The 19,212-nt window shown below is 35.9% G+C and overlaps 3 protein-coding genes and 2 long non-coding RNA genes across 14 annotated transcripts in view; 3 read left to right on the top strand and 2 right to left on the bottom strand.

The window, feature by feature from the left end:
- Eip74EF (Ecdysone-induced protein E74) overlaps positions 1 to 5,743 on the top strand; it is a 287,703-nt gene extending 281,960 nt beyond the window's left edge. For all 4 annotated transcript variants that reach the window (XM_022087089.2, XM_022087086.2, XM_022087087.2 and 1 more), the window contains 2 exons: positions 1,347 to 1,539; positions 3,032 to 5,743. In XM_022087089.2, the coding sequence (XP_021942781.1) occupies positions 1,347 to 1,539; positions 3,032 to 3,140 (302 nt within the window). In that variant the 3' untranslated portion in view covers positions 3,141 to 5,743. The remainder of the gene's footprint in view (positions 1 to 1,346; positions 1,540 to 3,031) is intronic.
- LOC110841486 (uncharacterized) lies at positions 62 to 10,784 on the bottom strand. The gene is made up of 3 exons (XR_002547204.2): positions 10,644 to 10,784; positions 1,611 to 6,222; positions 62 to 1,486 (listed from the first exon to the last, which is right to left on the bottom strand). It is a non-coding gene; the product is annotated as an uncharacterized LOC110841486 (long non-coding RNA).
- On the top strand, positions 6,051 to 12,829 carry LOC110841481 (ras-related protein Rab-29). The gene is made up of 5 exons (XM_022087093.2): positions 6,051 to 6,237; positions 7,496 to 7,696; positions 8,103 to 8,284; positions 8,810 to 8,931; positions 9,402 to 12,829. Exons 1-5 carry the CDS (start codon positions 6,051 to 6,053, stop codon positions 9,520 to 9,522), a joined length of 813 nt encoding a protein of 270 aa, XP_021942785.2. The 3' UTR covers positions 9,523 to 12,829.
- LOC110841488 (uncharacterized) lies at positions 11,133 to 19,127 on the top strand. Its single transcript, XR_015534560.1, has 3 exons — positions 11,133 to 11,273; positions 12,422 to 12,585; positions 12,867 to 19,127. It is a non-coding gene; the product is annotated as an uncharacterized LOC110841488 (long non-coding RNA).
- LOC110841474 (smallish) overlaps positions 13,231 to 19,212 on the bottom strand; it is a 139,869-nt gene continuing 133,887 nt past the window's right edge. For all 7 annotated transcript variants that reach the window (XM_087346557.1, XM_087346558.1, XM_087346556.1 and 4 more), the window contains 6 exons: positions 18,579 to 19,045; positions 16,981 to 17,227; positions 16,455 to 16,681; positions 15,882 to 16,054; positions 15,406 to 15,570; positions 13,231 to 15,105 (listed from right to left, as the gene is read on the bottom strand). In XM_087346557.1, the coding sequence (XP_087202683.1) occupies positions 15,083 to 15,105; positions 15,406 to 15,570; positions 15,882 to 16,054; positions 16,455 to 16,681; positions 16,981 to 17,227; positions 18,579 to 19,045 (1,302 nt within the window). In that variant the 3' untranslated portion in view covers positions 13,231 to 15,082. The remainder of the gene's footprint in view (positions 15,106 to 15,405; positions 15,571 to 15,881; positions 16,055 to 16,454; positions 16,682 to 16,980; positions 17,228 to 18,578; positions 19,046 to 19,212) is intronic.

Here is a 19,212-nt window from a genome sequence, read left to right as displayed (position 1 = left end):
TCATGTTTTCCATTGATGGGTAGATTTTAGAATCGGTTTTGAAATTAACTTGCGTTCTGTATTTAGTTAGACATTCGTCTGAAGTGTTATATTTATTTAGATATTGAAAGGTGAAACACTGATTCTTGGTGTTTTCTGACCCGCAGAAGAACAAAACAGCAGTGGATTGTCTGTCTCACATTGCTCCAATAACACTTCTAAACAAGTTTATGTATACTATAAAAATCAAAATATTTATTTTGTATTGAAACCCGATATACATCGTAATCACTCTTGTGGAATATTCACAGTCAAATTGTGGATAAAGTTGTGTGAGTTTTCTGATGTATCCGTCTTTCAAAGATTTGGTATTTGTATTAGTTCCAAAATTCTGCGTCTCCTTTCTCACAGCTGTGCCAGTCGCACCAGCATACATCACAAAGCAAAGCGAGAGTTAAGAAAGTAACAGTAGAGAAGGTGCAGAGTAGTAGTTTTCAATTTGGGATAAAATTAATACAGTGTAATGCTTACTAGAGTCCCGAGCCGTAGCCGCGCGGTCTGAGGCATCATGCTTCGGACCGGCGATACGGAATGCACGCTGGTTCGAGTCTCGGGGAAAGAAATTTCTCATGAGCTTTCGACCAGTGTATGGGACCGGTGCCAACCCAGCATCGTGAGGAAATTGAGGAGCTACAATGAGTAGCGTAATCGGGTCAGGAAAACTAGCAATGGCTGGGGGTTCGTCGTGCTGACCACACGTCACCCTATATCTGGTTGGATGATCGTTCACCTCTGCTTAGGAATGTGAATGTGAGGCCAGCAGCCAGCTAGTCGGCTTTGGCTCTCAGAGGGCTGTTAGGCCACGGATTATTATTATAATGCTGAATAGAATTTACATATTGGCATAATGTAAGCCACAGGTTGTCACAGGTCCACATCACTGATTGATAAACAGAAGTAAAACCTTTAATTAGACGTAAGACAAAATCACTAATCACTGACAATTGTGGTCAAATGGTTAGCAGTCCTGCTGTGTAGTCAGGAGTCTTCAGGCTTAGCTTCGAGTCTGAATATCTTGACCAAGGTTTTTTCTCTTTTTTTCCCTCAGTCTCTCCAGGAGGTCATGACTGCTTCCTTATCCAATTTATTATTAATTAATCAGTCTACTATATGCTATATAGTCTGAATTATTGACAGCACCCACATAGTAACTTGTAATAAGTAAATTAATAACAACTTTTAACCAGAAGCCACGGACGCACAGATGTTCCGTACAGTCTTTGGAATATTTAAGTGCTGGAACAGTAAATGGCATTTCTGTTGCCGTGTATGTCCAGAAGCTGACGTGTGTTGCAATGTGTCTGCAGGCTCGACAACGTACCTGTGGGAGTTCTTGCTGAAACTGCTGCAAGACAGAGACTACTGCCCCCGTTATATCAAGTGGACCAATCGGGAGAAAGGAGTCTTCAAGTTGGTCGATTCTAAAGCCGTGTCTCGCCTGTGGGGGCTGCACAAAAACAAACCTGACATGAACTATGAGACAATGGGCCGGGCACTTAGGTAAGGCTTTCGATTGTCAGTCATTGATTGGTTCTAATAGGTGTTTATGTCCCTAATAAATATGCACTTACGAGATACGAGGTCCTCGGTAGTGAAGCTGTGGATGTCGGCTATCTGGGTTGAAGATGAATGCAGTATGTTTCCTCCAAAATGTTATATAGCTACACACTGATGCAGATTTACAACCCAGAAGACTAACATTTACAACATATGTAGTGTACAAGTTGAGGCATCTTCTTCTTCTTCTTCTTCTATGGCTCTCCAGTCCGTATTCGGTCCATGGCCTCCTCAATTCTCCTCTTCCATTCGGTCCTCTGTTAGGTCTGTGTCCGAGGCTTTGATTAAGGTTTTGAAAAATCTTCCTTTTCACGGTGCAAGGTTGTTAGCCTTGCGACCAACCCCCAACCTGGAGGACCAGGGTACCTGTCTTAGTCTGACCTCTCCCCCTCGACCAATCTGACTAGGGAGGCCCTACCAGTAGCTCTTGGGGTCACTGAGGTACTCAAGCCCCACCACCACGACAAGGTGCAGGTACCATTAAGTGAGGACAAGTTGAGGCATAGTACTTAGAAATCATCCAAGAAGAACTAGCCTTCTTATTTTCCTCGTTTCTTCACCTATTTACATCACATGATGAAAAGCAGCAGTGTCATAATTTATTTTGAATAATCTGTTGAATGATGCACCATTTTATTATTAAATGTTGATTGTAATGCATGGAATTAGATTCATGACATGAAAGTAATTTTTTTTTTTAAAATTTAATACAGAATGGACAAAAATAAATGCTGAATTTAAATCACTACTTTAGATTAGAAATGAAACGAGCTACATTGTTGTCCTCACCTCTCAAACCTTTGTTTTGTATTATTATGGCAATACAAGTTCAGCCTGTATGCTCTTGTTGGTCGTCACACCTCCACACGGTAATCCAGTTCCTGCCATACTTGCACCAGCCTTTCCAGTGGAGTGTGATTCCATCTTTAAGCTCCTCTAGACTGGTTCGGTGGCTTTGTTAAATAGGTGACATTCTTGAAACTTGAAGCATTGTTACTGTATTCACAAGACCCCATAATTGAACCCTATCCTTGAGCCAGATGAATCCAGTGTACAGCCTCACAGTAATTTTCTTGAACATAAATTGCAATGTAAGATTTGAGGTTTTCACAGCGGTGAGTATGAAGATTTTGCCCTGATGACAGAGGCAGTATGACCTCTGAAACGTTGGTAAACATTGACCAGACTACACAGCGCAACAACCCAGAAGACAGAAATCTTCATAAATTGCAATGTTACTTTGCCTAGATTTTCTAAGTGAAATTTTGTTTTCCGGTTTATCGACTAAAGTTTTGTATCTCCCCATACATGTTGCATGTCACGCCACTCTCATGTTATTCGATGAATCTCCTCATTATGCATCTTTCCCCATCCTCTTTTTGCTTCCCTTCTGTCAGGTCCATGTATTCACATTCTGCGGACTTAAATGTTGCAGGTATTATTATCAGCGTGGCATTCTGGCCAAGGTGGACGGGCAGAGATTGGTGTACCAGTTTGTAGATGTGCCCAAGGACATTGTCGAGATAGACTGCACAGGAGCGTGACCTGCAGATTTATTTGTACATATCGAGTCACCAGGTGGCACCAGCTAACTCTCAGTGTGTGCCTTGTGCGATGGAAAGTGAGTGCAATTATCGTTATATTCGTGGGACACTCCAGGTTAAACGATGTTTTCAACGAATAAAAAAACAAAGAATAATATTTTGCTTCAAATTATTTCTTTTTTTATTTTGAAAAGATCTCAGGAACTGGCAAAAACAAAAGAAACAAATAAAAAAAATAATAAAAAAAAAGAAAGAACTTTATTTTTGTAAGTGTTTGACTTGGTGCTGGGACTAAACTTGGGGTTGGAAGATCCAGTGAGGTGCTGCTGTGTTACAGGAACTGTGGTCTAATTATGCTCCAGGAATGATAATATACGCTACACAAGTGGATTGACACTTCACAAACAGTTTTGGGATTATTTGTTATAAATTAATGACTAATCCAAGAGAAATCTTTGAAGCAGGTTGATAAATCCTCTTTGAAACCAAGCAACACAATCATACGGGGCGGTGATTTCTCCTGGATTTGTTACCCTGCAAGTTTACACCAATAATTCCATTTTGTTTGGAAGGTGAAGTTATCAGTGAATTGTAAGGTATATATTTGAATGTCCACAAATCTATACGAATATGTGTGTAGTCTTGTAAGTTATTTATTTTGTTAATAATAGCATATTTAGGGCCTAGGTGTAAGGTACCATTATCATATTCCACCAAAATACTGTATATTTTGATTAAGGGTGCGTGGTAAAGTGGGGATGATTCCCCAATATTGTGATGACGAAAAAGATTAAGATGATGACGGTGAAACAGAGAGCTCTGTCATACTAAAATGTCATTCATTGTTCTTTCTATGTTTTTAAAATCTGTTTCTATTTCCAGTGTCAAAATTTGAACACTCCTTCTTGTAGGGATTGATAAATGTTATCAGCAGTTTACTGAGCCGGAAAGTACAAGTCATGTTTGCCATCAGATGACGTACTTATTCGCTATTACTGTGACAGGTTGTCCTTCATTTTCCAATATTATATCAAGTTAATGGATGGTTGCTTGTATTAAACTGTGTGTACAACTGTTTGGTATCTGTAATATATGTTATCGAATCAGAATGAGCATTTTGAAGTATCGAGCGACATCGGAACACTCGTTAGAGACCTGAGCCTGGGACCGCGCTCGCATTTATTGGCCGGTCCGCTCTGAAGCCGTGTCTGTCACTACCCATCGTTTGTACAATAATAAATGAAGAAACGTGTCTTCAGTCTTCATATCTGAGCTGGTAAAGTATGCTAGTTAAATATTTAGCGAAGTTTAGATTTTGATTGTATCAGAATACTTCCAAGTGCTGGTTCTGTTGTAATATTAAAAGAAATCTGTGGAACATATTTGTATCTATGTAAAAATATATGTTTGTCTTTATTTGTCCAGGATTCTGTTGTTTAATGGAGAATCACTGTATGTCCAACAATTATTTTTAATGGTTTTTTTTATGTGGATCTTCCCATCCAATTTAATTTTCACATTAATCTCTTTAAGCAGAGTATAGGCCTTTCGTGGTTCTGTTACGAAGAATGAGTTGTGCTTGTAAACTTGTACAAAAGCAAACAACTGTAACTTTCTGTGATTAATGAAACGGGGAAAAGAGGCAGCAAGAACTGTGATGATGTATAATTGGATGATAAATCTTGGTGCTTAGAAGACACGTCCATCAATGAAGCTGACGCTTACAGACTGCCTGCCTGCTTGATTGACTGAGAATGTATTGTTGTACTGTTAAGAATAGAGGCATTATTTAGAAAATTTTACTTCAAATATAATTTTAAATTTTCATTATCAATATTTGATTGACATATAAGATAGTGCTACAATTGCTGTTATATGTCCAAAATTTGCGTCCAACAATAATGTGATGTCATCTGACGAAAGAAAAGTTTAAAACTATGTTCTTACTCTTGAAAGTAAAGGATCTTTAAAATGTAGTGAAAGATTTCTGAGTATAATTTTGTAATTCATTATTATACACACTGAAGTAGACCTATACAGTGCCTCACAAAATTTCTCTTTTGTAAGAATGTAAGGTTAGGAGAGTGGTAGCATTGTTGCTTCTTTTCCATCATACCCCAGTGGGCAAACAGTTGGCAATGCTGTGGGTGAGTCTCAGGTGTATCTGATATGCTAATAATGGTTAAGAAGGGAATATCCTTGTAATGTAAATATGTGAGATGAATAAGGGCATTCAGGGCCCGCAGGGACAAAAGATGAACACCAAATATTTTACTTTGAGAGTAGGTTTTGATTCTCTGTTTGAGGTACACCTGGGAAATGGCTTGAGAAGCTTATTGCTAGTAGTACATGGAGAAAAAATACCTGGAAATACTTAAAACTTATATAAACTAAAATACCTGTTTAGAAATAAACAGAGGTTGTAAACTTTTGGTGATATTTTCTTACACAATTGTGCATTGTAAATATGGTTGCAGTTAAGTGACAAAATGCCTGTTTCTGTAAAATGTAGAATGTATTCTATAATATACATGTTATACTCGATTATGGAGTTTAAATGGAGTCTTTTACATGATGTGAAATAAAAGATTTACCACACATAAGCTGTTTAATTTTAGAGAAGGTAGCAGGGTGTGTAGAAACGTGCTTCATACATACAGAATGATAATTTAATCTGCTTGCTTAAAAGTAAGGATACATTTATATTCAAGCTCATTTCTCAAACAAATGTATGCATGGGCATGTACACGTACAAAATTTTGTAACTATTTCTTCTCTGATAGTAACAATAACGACAGTGTCATATAAATACAGCTTGTTATATAAAAACACCTCAGTTCCTGCTAGCCTTGGCTGGAGGGTTATGTTACATGCTGTGGTTCACTGCAAGTTGTATGGCTTCCTGCTTACATGCACTTGGCATGCAACGCACGTTTCTGCATGTCCGAGAAGACTCACCTTGTATTTTGGCCCCGTGTGGGAGAAACTTGTCAAAATACACTCTACTGGGAAGAAACTTGTAGAACCGAAAACCTCGGAAACCCAGAGGAGAGCGATTCGGGAAGTGAGACTCAGGTTTATCCTGCAATGGAGACACGTGAGTATACAGATAATATATGTATGTACGTGAAGTGTTGAGAGGAATAGAAATGCTACATTAATTGTAAAATTTCTTACATATCAAGAATATAGGATGAGAATCAATACAAAAATATCTGTAGTAAATGGGAACTGTTTAACATGGAAACTGAAATGAGAGACAAGATTCAACAGATAATGACTTTTTAGGGATAAATGAAACAGAAAATGTGCACTGCTGGATAATTGTATAGTGTGAATGTGTAATATGAATTTCTGTATCGTGAATTGGGCCATAATTGCATATGGTATGTACTGTGCAATATATTTATTATATCTGGAAGTAGGAACATGTGTTAAATTGATACCTGCCTGAAATTTAGAAATGTTTGGGTTTGTTGGGATAATGCTTACAATTTGGTTTCAGAATACTGTTAATGGCAACTTGGAAAACACCATTTGCTAATAATGTTTCACAAAGAAAATGGTCACTACAATTTAAAACTACCGGTTCTCGGTCACTACAATTTAAAACTATCGGTTCTCTATCACCCTGTTACCTGTACCTAACTGCTTTTTTTACAGGCGAACTGTTAGTTTAAAACTAACAAATTTTTAACTTTAGTAATGATATGCAGAGCAAGGTTTGTGTGAGTGCACAAATAGGTTTCCTACCATTCAGTTTAGAATCCGTTATCTTCCTGTGTTCTGGCTAAACATATAAAGAATGAAAGATAAAGATATTAATTTTATATACTATTTTATCTATGGTATCATACCTTTAGGGAAGAACACATATTGAGGGTGTTTCAGACGAGAGTAGTAAGAATATTTGGAATCTAACACAAAGGAAGTGGAACAGGACAATGGAGAGAATGACATAATCATGAACTTCAAAATTTGTCATATTCATAAAATATTCTTAGAAAGATACAGGAATGAAAGATGAGTAGAATATGTAACATGCATAAGGAAGAAGAAAAATTTTAGTTTGAAAACCTGAAGGTAAGACAAAATTTGGTAGATCTAGGAATAGGTGGGATGATATTTTTAAATATGTTATAATGAAGTAGATTATGAGGATGTGGGCTGAATTCAACTGAATTGGGACAGGTTCCTGTTAACACCTTAATAGACCTTAAAGTTCTATAATAGGCACTGTAATTAATTGACCAATTTAGTGATTATTAATTTGTCAAGAAATACCCTGCATAAAGAATTAGTAAGTTGGCTGATGGTACCAAAGTCTGAAACTATAATGGAGTCTTTCTTTTCAGAATCTAAACTTACAACACAGAAACTTTATAAAATAATTGTCATCGGAGATCCTACAGTTGGGAAGACGTCATTTGTTCAACGTTACGTTCAGAATTCATTCAATAAGAATTATAAAGGGACAGTGGGTGTTGATTTTGCACTGAAAATTGTGAAATTGTCTGAAACACAAACTGTAAGATTACAACTCTGGGATATTGCTGGTAAGTTTTATTTTATGATTTCAGATGAGGATGAAATAATTTATTTCACAGGAAATCTTTGTTCCATTTCAATGATTCCCTGAAGTCTGATGCAGGTTTTACACAATAACAATTAATGATATGTGAAAGGTATGAAATGTAAATGATTATAATACATTTGTAACAATGGTAATCAATGAATTCTCATGTTGAGTGACAGATGATATGATTTCAAGTGAAGTTCTTATTATTTCCAAATTTAAAATATTTTGGCACTGAACTGAAACAGGCCATACATGGGACAGTGGTGTTTAAGCCATGATTTATTCCTTACAGAAACAGGTCCAATTTTTACAGCAAAAACAAACATAGCAACCTCCATAATACTTGTATTTTCAAGTTTTGAGTCAATTGTTTTTACCAACAGGTCAAGAGAGATTCACATGGATGACAAGAGTATACTACAAGGATTGTCATGGTTGTGTCATAATGTTTGATTTGACAAACAAGAACTCTTTCATAAACACGCGTAAATGGAAAATAGATGTCGACTCAAAATGTACTCGTCCAGATGGCAAGCCAATTCCTTGCATACTCCTAGCAAATAAGGTAGGAATTACAAAAATAAAGCTTAATTAGCTTTCATATTACAACTACTTTATGTAAAGCTATTATTAATATGCTGTTTCCTTTAACCTCTTAAATCCTACATTTCAATGGCATTTAAAGGCAGAGATGTAACAAGAAAATTGTGACCAAAAACAAAGAATACAGGGTTGATACTGGATTCAAAGCTGCTGAAATTAAGTTCACGATGTGCATCGGTACTGCAAAACATAAGTCAAAAGTCTATAAAAGGAACCAAGACATTTGGTAAGATACAAAGACTGACTTAGTCCTAACCAAAATTTTAGACCATAAAACCAAAGGAATGAGATGCCTGAAGCCCTTCTGGACTTGAAGCATACAGATGAAGCAGTAGACTTAATCTCCCCATTATACTTTGTACATTCATTTAATGCAATGTGCGCAAGGAATGCATAAACTCAACAACTCAATATTGGGCTCTGATCTGTGAACAGTCATGTCGTCACACTTGGCATGTTCTATAATCTCTTCCTTTTTCCTTTCCAGTGTGACTTACCATACCGTCAAGTTGACCAAATGGAAATTGAGGATCTTTACAAGGAACACAATTTTATCGGCTGGACAGAAACATCAGTGAAAGAAGGGCTTATGGTGGATGATTCCATGAAGTGAGGAATTATTTCAATTGAGAAACTATTCCAGTAATCAGATACATTTATATATGTATTTATTTTGTATTTAAAAGTTTATAATGTGTGAGAAGTTATTTGGAATAAATTACTTGTGTTTCAAAGAGACCAAGTAGTAAAATAAATGTGTTAAGCACCATCAACACCTATGACTGAAGTCTAATTTTACAAATTCTGCAGAATTAATTGTTTAGCCTCCTATCAAATGGATACAACAGACTCTTTCCTTGGGTTTAAAGCACCAAGAGCATATAGCTCTTCACTCTGCCATGTATCTTCATGGTATAGTTTATAAGCACAACTTTAGCTTTATCCATATTAGTAATGTGTTACAAATTTTCTGACATATATTCATACCCAACTACAAAATTTAATATCACAGAAACAGAATTGAATACTGGTTTTTATGTATAAATTATAAAATTTATAACTTTTGTGATATGTTACAGGTTCCTTGTAGATGTTGTGATGCAACAAGATGGATCACAGGAAGTCAAATTATTATCAGAAAATTTGAAGCTCACTGGACATGGCCCAACCAGCAAATCCTATATGAGATGTTTTTGCTGAATGCACAAATAAACATGTAGGCATGCCAACTGCAATAACATATGATTTGGAAGAAGGCAGTTATGGTCTATTGAAGGCACTATTCATGCATTCACCAGGAGAAGCTGAAAAAAACTATAGCTTTCTTGTGGTTCTAGAAGTTTGTAGCTTAGAAATGTTATGTTCGATTTTCTTTGTTTAAAGATTCACTTAACTACACAGAACTTGCCACATGAATGGTCTGATCATGAATTAATGGCCAATAGTCAACTTAAAACTAGTGTTGAATAAAAAAAATCTTTGTTTATTGTTCATAAAGGACAGTATTCCTGCTTTGTGGACCCATTAAGGCTTGTACATTACTACAAACACTGTCAGCAAGCAGTGTCTGAAAGTAGTTTGCTGACTGTTAGAGACAGTTCACAGATACTTTTGTATTGAGACAAGCTAGTTGAAAACATCATGTCGTGGCTGGAATTTGTGCTGGTTATTATATTTCTGTTTAATGAAAGGTGGGGACAAAGAAATAGTCGATGATGGTGGACCAGCCACTTCCTTGAAAAAGGAATGAGGTATGGAGATAATCTTTTGGCAGATTTAGAAGTGGAAGATGGGGTAGCTTTAGAATTTTTTTCAGAACGACACCAACCAATTTTGAAGTGCTGCTACAAATTATTGAATGGAAAACACAAGCTTCAATAATTTTTGCTGGTCCACATTCTGAGCACTTGCCTTGGTGGCAGCTTATGGTAGACTGATGCCTTTTTTGGAAACACTTACAAGAATTGTTTCTTGCTTTCCATTTACATGAGAAACAGGAAACACCAAATATTTGTTTGCAGACTGTTTGAAAAACAGATGAAAGTCATACAACGTTTTTGGGTTATTGTACAGATTAAATGTGACATTACTGTGAGATACTATAAGTGTAGCAGGCTATAACTGCATTATTGTTCGAGGAATTCAATGATTTATTCTGCTGCCAATTTTGATTTGCCCCTTAGTTGCATTTTATAAATAGCAACTGTGTAATACATTATTTTTTTTCTTTTGTGTAGCTGTTAAATGTGTGAATAAGGTTCTTAAAATTTTCAGTATTTTGCATGCTATCTAAATTTATGTGACTTAGAAACATTTTGTACCTGTGGTATTGATGACAGTGGTCTAGTATTCAACTAGGAGATTTTGTTATGATATACATGAAATATTTGTTGCACAATTCCTTTTCCGGACTGTTGTCCAAAGGATGGAATAAAACCGTCTCCAATATCAGGGTTTCAAAATCGTCGAGTTGGAATTGGAAACGAAAAACGTTTAGGTTGAAGAGTAGTTACCTTGTCACCGGTTGATCAGCGACGCAAATATCTCTCCTCCGTTATATTATCATTATTTCGTGGACAGATGGCTGTGCTTGACTCTACGTTACGAATCTACAGAAATGTGATTCGTGGTTCACGACGTTAGAGTGATCTGTGTTGTTGTCATTAGTCGATAGTTGAGAATTCATTGGGTATTATGGCTACCAGTTTTAATGTAGATGGTGAATTACTAAATTTGATGAATTTGTATGGAAAATTACAGTGCTATGGCGGTCCATGAAATTGTATGTTTAAAATGTTTCAATATTTGCATATATTTTTAATTTACGTAACGAAGACTCGAAAGCTGTTGTGCGCAACATTTTCAGCAGATTTCAACGGTTGATGTTTATGTGAGCTCTGAAATATTACATTTTGAAATGGAAGGATATTCAGTATTAACAACGGAGAAAGGTAATTACATAACCTATCTCCTTAACGATGAACATAAATATTCACATTATTTTTGGACTATATGTTGCTATGTAAAGTACAGCAAAATGTTTTGTAATGTAGTGTTTTTCCAATGTTTAAAATGTATTGTGTATATGGTTTCTGGTTGAACGTCACTAACAACCCCGGTAAACTATCACAGTATTCCTTTCATTTATGTTTCCAGCATTAACTGTTACAAAACAGTAAAGCTGGAAAATTTCAGCAAAGTTTAATGTATATTCACCGGATGATTCTCTAGGTTTGTATTCTGTTACAAAGAGCTGCAAAATAAAGACTGGAAAGTAGTAGTTTATGAACTAAATATAATAATTCTGGCAGATTTGTAATCTCTACATTTCTTTAACATGGTGTGGACTATTACTTGATTTCCTGTTCCAATTTTTGTATCTTTAGTTATTTTTCACAAAACAGTTTCTCATAGAAGAAATTCTTGGAATTTGTCATAAAATACCATTCAGCTTCATTAGTATGAAGCTGGGCAGGAAGAAGAGAATGTATGAACAGATTTTTGTCATTGTAAATTTGGCCTTCTTGTTTCTGAAGTTTTGCTTGAAAATGTAATTTGCTTCTATTTAGAATCTGTATTCTGACACTATACAGGAAAGTTCTCAAATAGTCATACCTCATTGTGCAACAAAAATTGTAAATTTGTATGGTCACATGATGGAGGTGACAAAGGCTGACTTCTTCTTCTGACATGTTGGAAGAAAGGTAAGTTGACAGCTACTGTTAGCAATTGTTTTAAAAACATTGTTTTTATGTAATTGTTACGTGCCTTGCTGTTGTTTTTTTTATCTACCCTTAAACATATTTTGTAGTGATGATGGTATATTTATGGTCATTAAGGAAGATACTTTATTTCTTGGCAGAAACGTATAAAATGTCCTGGACACATGGAATGACTGAGATCTTGATAGAGGAATATCAAAATATGGTTGCTGATTTCAGAAATCCTCATAAAAAGCAGAAAGCATTACAAAGACTGTTGAATGGTGTTCTCATATTTGATTAATGAAAGTAGTCTTCAGGTTGCAAATCATATGTTCAGCTGTGTCCTTTGAGGCTTGATGATAGACTGGCATAGGTATGTGGGTGACTGTTTGCAGTAAAAAGCTGTGGACCAGTATGGAGGTCCATTATTGCTTATGACCTCTTTGGGTATACCTCAGCAAGTGAATACAGATTTCAAGGTTCTGCAGACAGCTTCTATAGTGATTTGCAGCATGATTCGAACTTCAGGCCACTTCAAATGCCTATTCATGACAGCAAGGTAGGTATGACCAGCTTTCTCTGTAAGGTGTAATGTCTCATCCAAATAAGGCCACTATGCAGGCGACTTTTTAAAATATTTCTGTTTTGCTGCAAGGTTTGTAATGACAAATGTGCAATAGCCTGAAAAGTGCAGTATTTGTGTTAAAGCACAAGTATCCATATATGTATCCAGAACAATATTGCACTATAAAATAGTTACCTTTGCATAATAAAAATTTATTCACATATCTATCCTCCAAATATTTTTTCATTCTTTCTTTTATACACCTGTTATTCTAGGTCATTAATCTTTGCAGTACCAAGATTGATTAGGTAAGTGGTAAAAAATGTAGCGTAATGTACCATCATTGATTCCGTCTTCCATTTCCAACTTTCCTATTTCAGCTTGCTGCTCTTATCTACCGCCAGGCAGCAGAGTTGAAAGTCTATGTTAAAAGTAGTAGGATGTATGAATGTTTCACTTTTAAAGTATTTAAATCTATACTCCTCAGTACATAGGATTTTTGGAAAATGGCCCTGCAAGGTTTAATGTTTGTGCAAATTAACAAAATGAATGTTTTATACCAGAGTATTTGATATACTATATCTTTGGAAAATCTAAATTCTACATAAAAAACAAAATATTGTAAATTTATACAACTGCTCCCTTTCCTGGACTTAAATTTATTTAATGTAGTACATGTTTTGGATTACATCTTTCCAGAATATAAGCCATGTAAATACAACATAATACAATATACTTATAATACAAATGTACAAATTGCCAAAGAGTGTAGCGATGCAAATTAGAAAAAAAAATTCAAGCTCCAGCAAATATAGTGTAAGGATCTTCTAGTCAAATGCATGAAGAGTAGATATATTACGTGATGAAGTTCATTTTTGGAAGTAATTGTAAGAAACAGTGTAATTTGCCAGAAGGATTAAATCTTAATTAGAATATATTTAAGTCATAAATATAACACTGTTGACATATTCAAATTGTTATTTTGAAGACAACTAAAATAGAGGCTCAGAATTAATCAGACATTGCCATGTTTCATAATTGTACTATTTTATATAACGTGTGATATGTATCTTAATTTCCTGTTAATTCACACTACTAAATATGTTGAATTAATTACATTACTGATTTGTACAATAGATATATCTTTTCATGCTGGTACATATGCATTCAACTTAATCTATGCGTATGAAAATTTAACTTAATTTTCATGCGCAGAAATATGTTCCATGGAGGTCCTTTAAGTGGTAACACAGTGGTAGCCAACAAGTATGAAGATTATCAAAGTTGTATGATTATCCTTTTTTATCTCCAAATTATTTTAGTCTCCATTCTTTTCAGTTCCTTTATACTAGAAGTGACTCTCATTATACATAGTGGTTGTGTTCCTGCGAATCACTGTGTACATCAAAGAGACATTAAATTGGAAATGTGTAAATGACTGGATTTGTAGAGTGGTACACCATAAGATCCCTTAATTTGTAGTCCCTGGAGTCAAAATGCTGGGGGGAGACAGTGAAACTGCATGTAGCTTCTACCATGGCCACAGATAGGACATTAATGCTCTGCATGTATTGAAATAAAATCACAGGTATGTAAAAATATGGAAATTGGAACATGCATAATGAGAATCACCTATACATAATGTATTACTGTCAGGCAGTATATTTGTTATTACAGATATTTCCTCCCCAGATCTATGTTGGTATTCATATTAAACAAGATTTCTTATATCTTTCATATTTCAAAATTAAATGAGAGTTCTTATTTTTTTATATTTTTAACATTTATTTTGTGATGTGAGTTTATTATGTGCAGCATGTACAATTTATATGGTCATATGTACTACAGAGCTAAGACTAATTGATGAGCAATGTAATATATTCTTCATGTACATAAAGATATATGATCCATAATGCAGGATTTATAGGCACAAAATGCCACCACTTTTGGTCATTTGATTACGTAGTGCAACCTCTTCCTCTTGTCCCATAAGGAGTAGAGTGTAAACATACTTCTTTCACTTGCATTCTGTACAGCACATTACTATATGAATCTGAATGCAGCTGTATACTATATATGGTCTAGTAAATTCATACTGTTGTTGAATTTATCGATAATACAGAGACAACAACATGAATCACAACTATAATATGAACTCTACATTCCAGAGAGGTGTATTCTTATTTGGTAAAAATTATAGCTTTGAATTTCAAGACCTAACACTTCAAATACTGACATCTTTCAGAATAAAATGCTGCAAATTGAACCACATTCTGACCAACTTATGTTTATAAACTATATTGTACATGCTACTAATTATGTACTGTACATTGTTTATGTTATAAACCATCACATTACATAGTTTCACTTGTTTACAGTAATTATTTCCCTCAAGTAAAGATGGCACTATCCACCATTTTTGTTGTCACTTGGTTGATAATACAAAGGCATTATGAAGTCTTGCTATGTGTACACTTGTCAACTTTAGTGTTTATACACAACTGAACTTCACTCCTGGAAAAAATATATAGGAATCAGTTGGTTAATAATACAAACACATTGTGAAGTTTTGTCTGAAAGTTTTTTTACAACAGTATCTCATCAAGGATTTTCATAAGTGGAACAATGCACAGTCAAGTGACTACCACAGTACTAAATAATAATAACAATAATAAATTTTGGTATATATTGCATGCATTGGCATAAGTTTAATTTGTAGTTTTAGTTAGAAGTTCTATATAAATGAGTTTATAACAACCTGTGTGTGTGACATGCTCAGATTCTGGACTATATCTACAAATCATAAATGCTTACCATCATCACTAGAGTAACAATTATGACAGTGCAATTTGTTGTTCCTAACTCGAACATCAGTTCCCATAAGTCCATCACCCAACTGAACATGACAAACACAGCATTTGAAACAGTCAATGTGGTAAAAGAGCCTCAGGCTTTCAATGATCATTGCCGCACCACGACCTGAAAAAAGTATAAATGTGCTATGCGTATGTGACATTATGAATGATACTCTAAATTAAAAATATTCAAATATGTAGTCTCTGTAACCTATGTAGTTGAAAAAGTGCTATAACATAACCTAAACATCAATCAGCTGTAATAGTGGGAGCAATAAATGTATTAAGCATAAAAAGAAAAAAATATATGAAAGATGGTGATGTTCTGGAGTAGGCTTAATGCATATGGGAGCATCACCTGATTCTTAGCTTCTGTGGGTTTAAGTGTCTTCTCCCATAAAATGAATGTTAATTGGGAATCTTTTGGGAACTTACCCAGTTCTTCTCCACAGTGTGAACATTTCTTTTTACCACTAACACTTAGCATCTTCTCCTGAGAATCTCCGCAGGTAACTGCAGAGTTGCTACTTGGAGTTGAACCATTATTTGGCATGTGTCCAGCAGCTGGAGCCTGGGACTGTGATTCTCTGCTTGAAGTGTCTTCAAGCCTGTGTTAAACAGTATTTCATCATCATGAATTATACAGGATTTGGCTTTATTGTCTGTTAAATATGTTTGCTAATAGTACAAATGGTATTAAAAGCAATGTAATGTGGCAAGTCTTTTTATGTTTCTTTTATGATTCATTTGCTAATGAAAGGATTTTATGAATCCAGTTCACATCCTCATTACTAATTTCTTTCAGCTCTGTTTTAATATTATTTCAATGCTTAATCTGTGCTCTTCCCTTAGGGTGAGAGATCAAGTTTCACATCCATACAAAACAACTTATAAAATTATAATTCTTTATATTGTAATCTTAGATTTTATATAGCAGGCAGGGAGATTGAAAGATTTTGATTATATAAAAGTTAATACACTCTTTTGCTTTATATGTGATAAATGTACCTTCTTCTGCCAGAGACAGAGCTTTTATTGTCAAGCATTCCAACTCTGTTCTGAACTCTTTGTGTCAGTGTCTGGATGATGGCATCTGGTAGGGGTTTCTCCTGTCGTGGCTGGGGTTGGGGCGTATTCCACAATGGTGTATGCGGCTGTGAATGAGGGGGAGAGGGTTTTCTAGGTGACACAGCAGTCCTCTGTTGCTGTTCAGTTATACGACGATGTTCAGCTTCCTGGAGCAATAATTTTACAGTAAAGGTCAAAATTACTGCTAATATACAACCACAAAAAAATAATCTATTAAAATACTCACTACATCCTGGATCAATAGATGACAATTTTGCTTGTTTTGTATATGTACAGATGGTGATGGTTCTACATTACTTATCCAAGGTATTTGTCTTTGAAACACATTTTTGTGAAGTGTGTAAGGCATGTCTCAGTGTTTGAAAGACTTATTCCATAATGTAAATTATATCCTTAGAATGACTGTCAGCAATGTGCCTATGTGGAGGGAAACTGACAGACAGACCTGTATCAGCCAATGTTGATAATTGTAAGTGGACTCTCTTCCACCACTGCGCTGGTTCTCAGGTTTCTTTTTGGCTTGCATCCACATATCATTAGATATGAAACGAGATCTTGGAACAGCACTTAGAGCCTGAAGGGTCTGCCTGCTGATTGGTTGGGCTCCTGTGTGAGCTGGTACAGAACTGTTGTGGACATTGGTTGAATCCACATTCTGTGGAATTGAGTCTGCTGATGGCATGCGACTGTTCCTGTAAATCAAGTCATTTTTGTGAGGTAATGAAACTGACATGTATCTGTAAGAAGACAAACTGTCATTATCCTTATTTTTCTTTCTCAACAAAGTGACTAAATGATCCGTATTTAATAGCTTGCAATTACCGGAAATTTAGCTGTTATGGATTTTAATTTAAATTCATGCAAAATATGATGTCGGCTGTGGTTTACAACAATTTACACAGAATTTGATACTCAGCCACCCAGAAACACTTACACAGGAATTTTAATATTTACTAATGGTATTATTTGTACTGAAACAAATTAGGAAGTGGTATGCCATAGCCGCGCGGTCTGAGGCATCATGCTTCGGACCGGCAATACGGGATGCGCGCTGGTTCGAGTCTCGGGGGAGAAGAAATTTTCTCATGAGCTTTCGACCGTGTGTGGGACCGGTGCCAACCCAGCATCGTGAGGAAATTGGGGAGCTATTATGAGTAGCGTAATCCGGTCATGAAAGCTAGCAGTGGCTGGGGGTTCGTCGTGCTGACCACACGTCACCCTATATCTGGTTGGATGATTGTTCACCTCTGCTTAGGCATGTGAACGTGAGGCCAGCAGTCAAGTTAGTTGGCTTTGGCTCTCTGGAGCTGTTACGCCACGGATTTATTTATTTATTTTATGCATTGTGTAAAAATACTGAAACATTTGCCAAAATTTGACCTTTGCAGATGGTGCAATAATGTCAGAATTGTCTTAAGACAGCTGGAGATTTCCCCACTGGCATTTCTGTGGACAGAGACACTTGTAGGTCTTCATGTGACATGTCTGTTATTTTTGTCCACTTTAACCAAACCTGGAATGTGATAACAAATTTTAGCAAAACTCCCTAGTAACAAATTTAATGAAAATCCATGAATGTTTTCTTGAGTTATATACAGATGACCAAAAAGACAAATGATCAGACAGGTATAAAGAGTGTAGCTGATGGGCACATTTTTGAAACTTTTAGTTGTAAATGTGCATAAATAGGGTTAAGTAGTTGGTGTTTCCTGTAATTTGTTAAAGGTTACAGTGTAGATGAATTTATATAGTATGTGTAGATGTAAGCATGTTTTTGGACTCGTTAACATATCTCAGACCTTTAAAACCATTAGATTATGTCTGAATTCCATTTGTGGAATGGATGTATGCCAGTATTTTTCTTGTTAAAAGCCAGTCATCCCAGTAGGCATTAGATTTAGACTTTACATATGACTGATTATGTACTAAGAGGGTAAGCGTCAGCTGTTTTATTTCATCATCATCACCACCACCACCATGATTATCAGAACTATGCTTAAACAAAAATGTTGAGATCGGTGCTTTATCTGAATGAAGACCCACCTGATACTGTTTTCTCTTTCCTTCTGTTCTTGGCTGACGGCTCGCAGAGGCTTTGCTGGAGGGATGGGGGGTGGCGGTCGACGAGTTGGTGCAGGCATCATGGAACCTGGTCTGATAAGCAGCTGCTGACTCTGCAATTGCTCTTCATGTTGTAGGTCTGGTAGAGACAATCTGTAGTTGAGAGGAGCAGATGACTGAGCCATAGGTGATGTTGGAGGATGATATGAGTTGATATTTCCAGTTGGAGCCATAGATATGTCTTGCAGGGACAGATGTGTTGGGGGTAAACCAGTAGTTTCAGTACCCCACTGTTGATGTGGCAAAGCAGTTGTGCTACCCCAGTGTTGCTGCATCTGTGAGAGATTGTGTCGAAGTTGCTGACTTTCACGAAGTTGTAATGTCTCTTTCTGTCTTTGCAGTTCTTCACTTTCTCTCTGTAACCTTTCCCGTTCTGCTCGCAGAGCTTCCTATATGTCGGGAAAGAGTATTTGTTTTCTTTTAACATTCTAAGTACTTTCCAGGCAAATAAAATTTGGTTTATGATATCAATTACATGTATCCTCTACCTTAGTCTACTTTCCTTACTTATGCTACCATCTTGTCCTATGTATCTGTGCTCCCTGATGACTTTACA

Source organism: Zootermopsis nevadensis, unplaced genomic scaffold (assembly GCF_977971745.1).
Source record: "Zootermopsis nevadensis isolate Lab colony 2312 unplaced genomic scaffold, Znev_1.0 Znev_ptg000010l, whole genome shotgun sequence".
In the NCBI taxonomy this organism is placed as follows: domain Eukaryota; kingdom Metazoa; phylum Arthropoda; class Insecta; order Blattodea; family Termopsidae; genus Zootermopsis; species Zootermopsis nevadensis.
The sequence above is the reverse complement of the archived record's forward strand: the minus strand, read 5'-3'. Positions and strand labels throughout refer to the sequence as shown.

Bases quoted from the DNA above. Each gene is read 5' to 3' on its own strand.
- LOC110841481 (XM_022087093.2), top strand. From the start codon at position 6,051: ATGCACTTGGCATGCAACGCACGTTTCTGCATGTCCGAGAAGACTCAC. The intron at 7,697-8,102 runs GTAAGTTTTATT...TTTTACCAACAG, and splicing joins ACAACTCTGGGATATTGCTG to GTCAAGAGAGATTCACATGG. The intron at 8,932-9,401 runs GTGAGGAATTAT...GATATGTTACAG, and splicing joins ATGGTGGATGATTCCATGAA to GTTCCTTGTAGATGTTGTGA.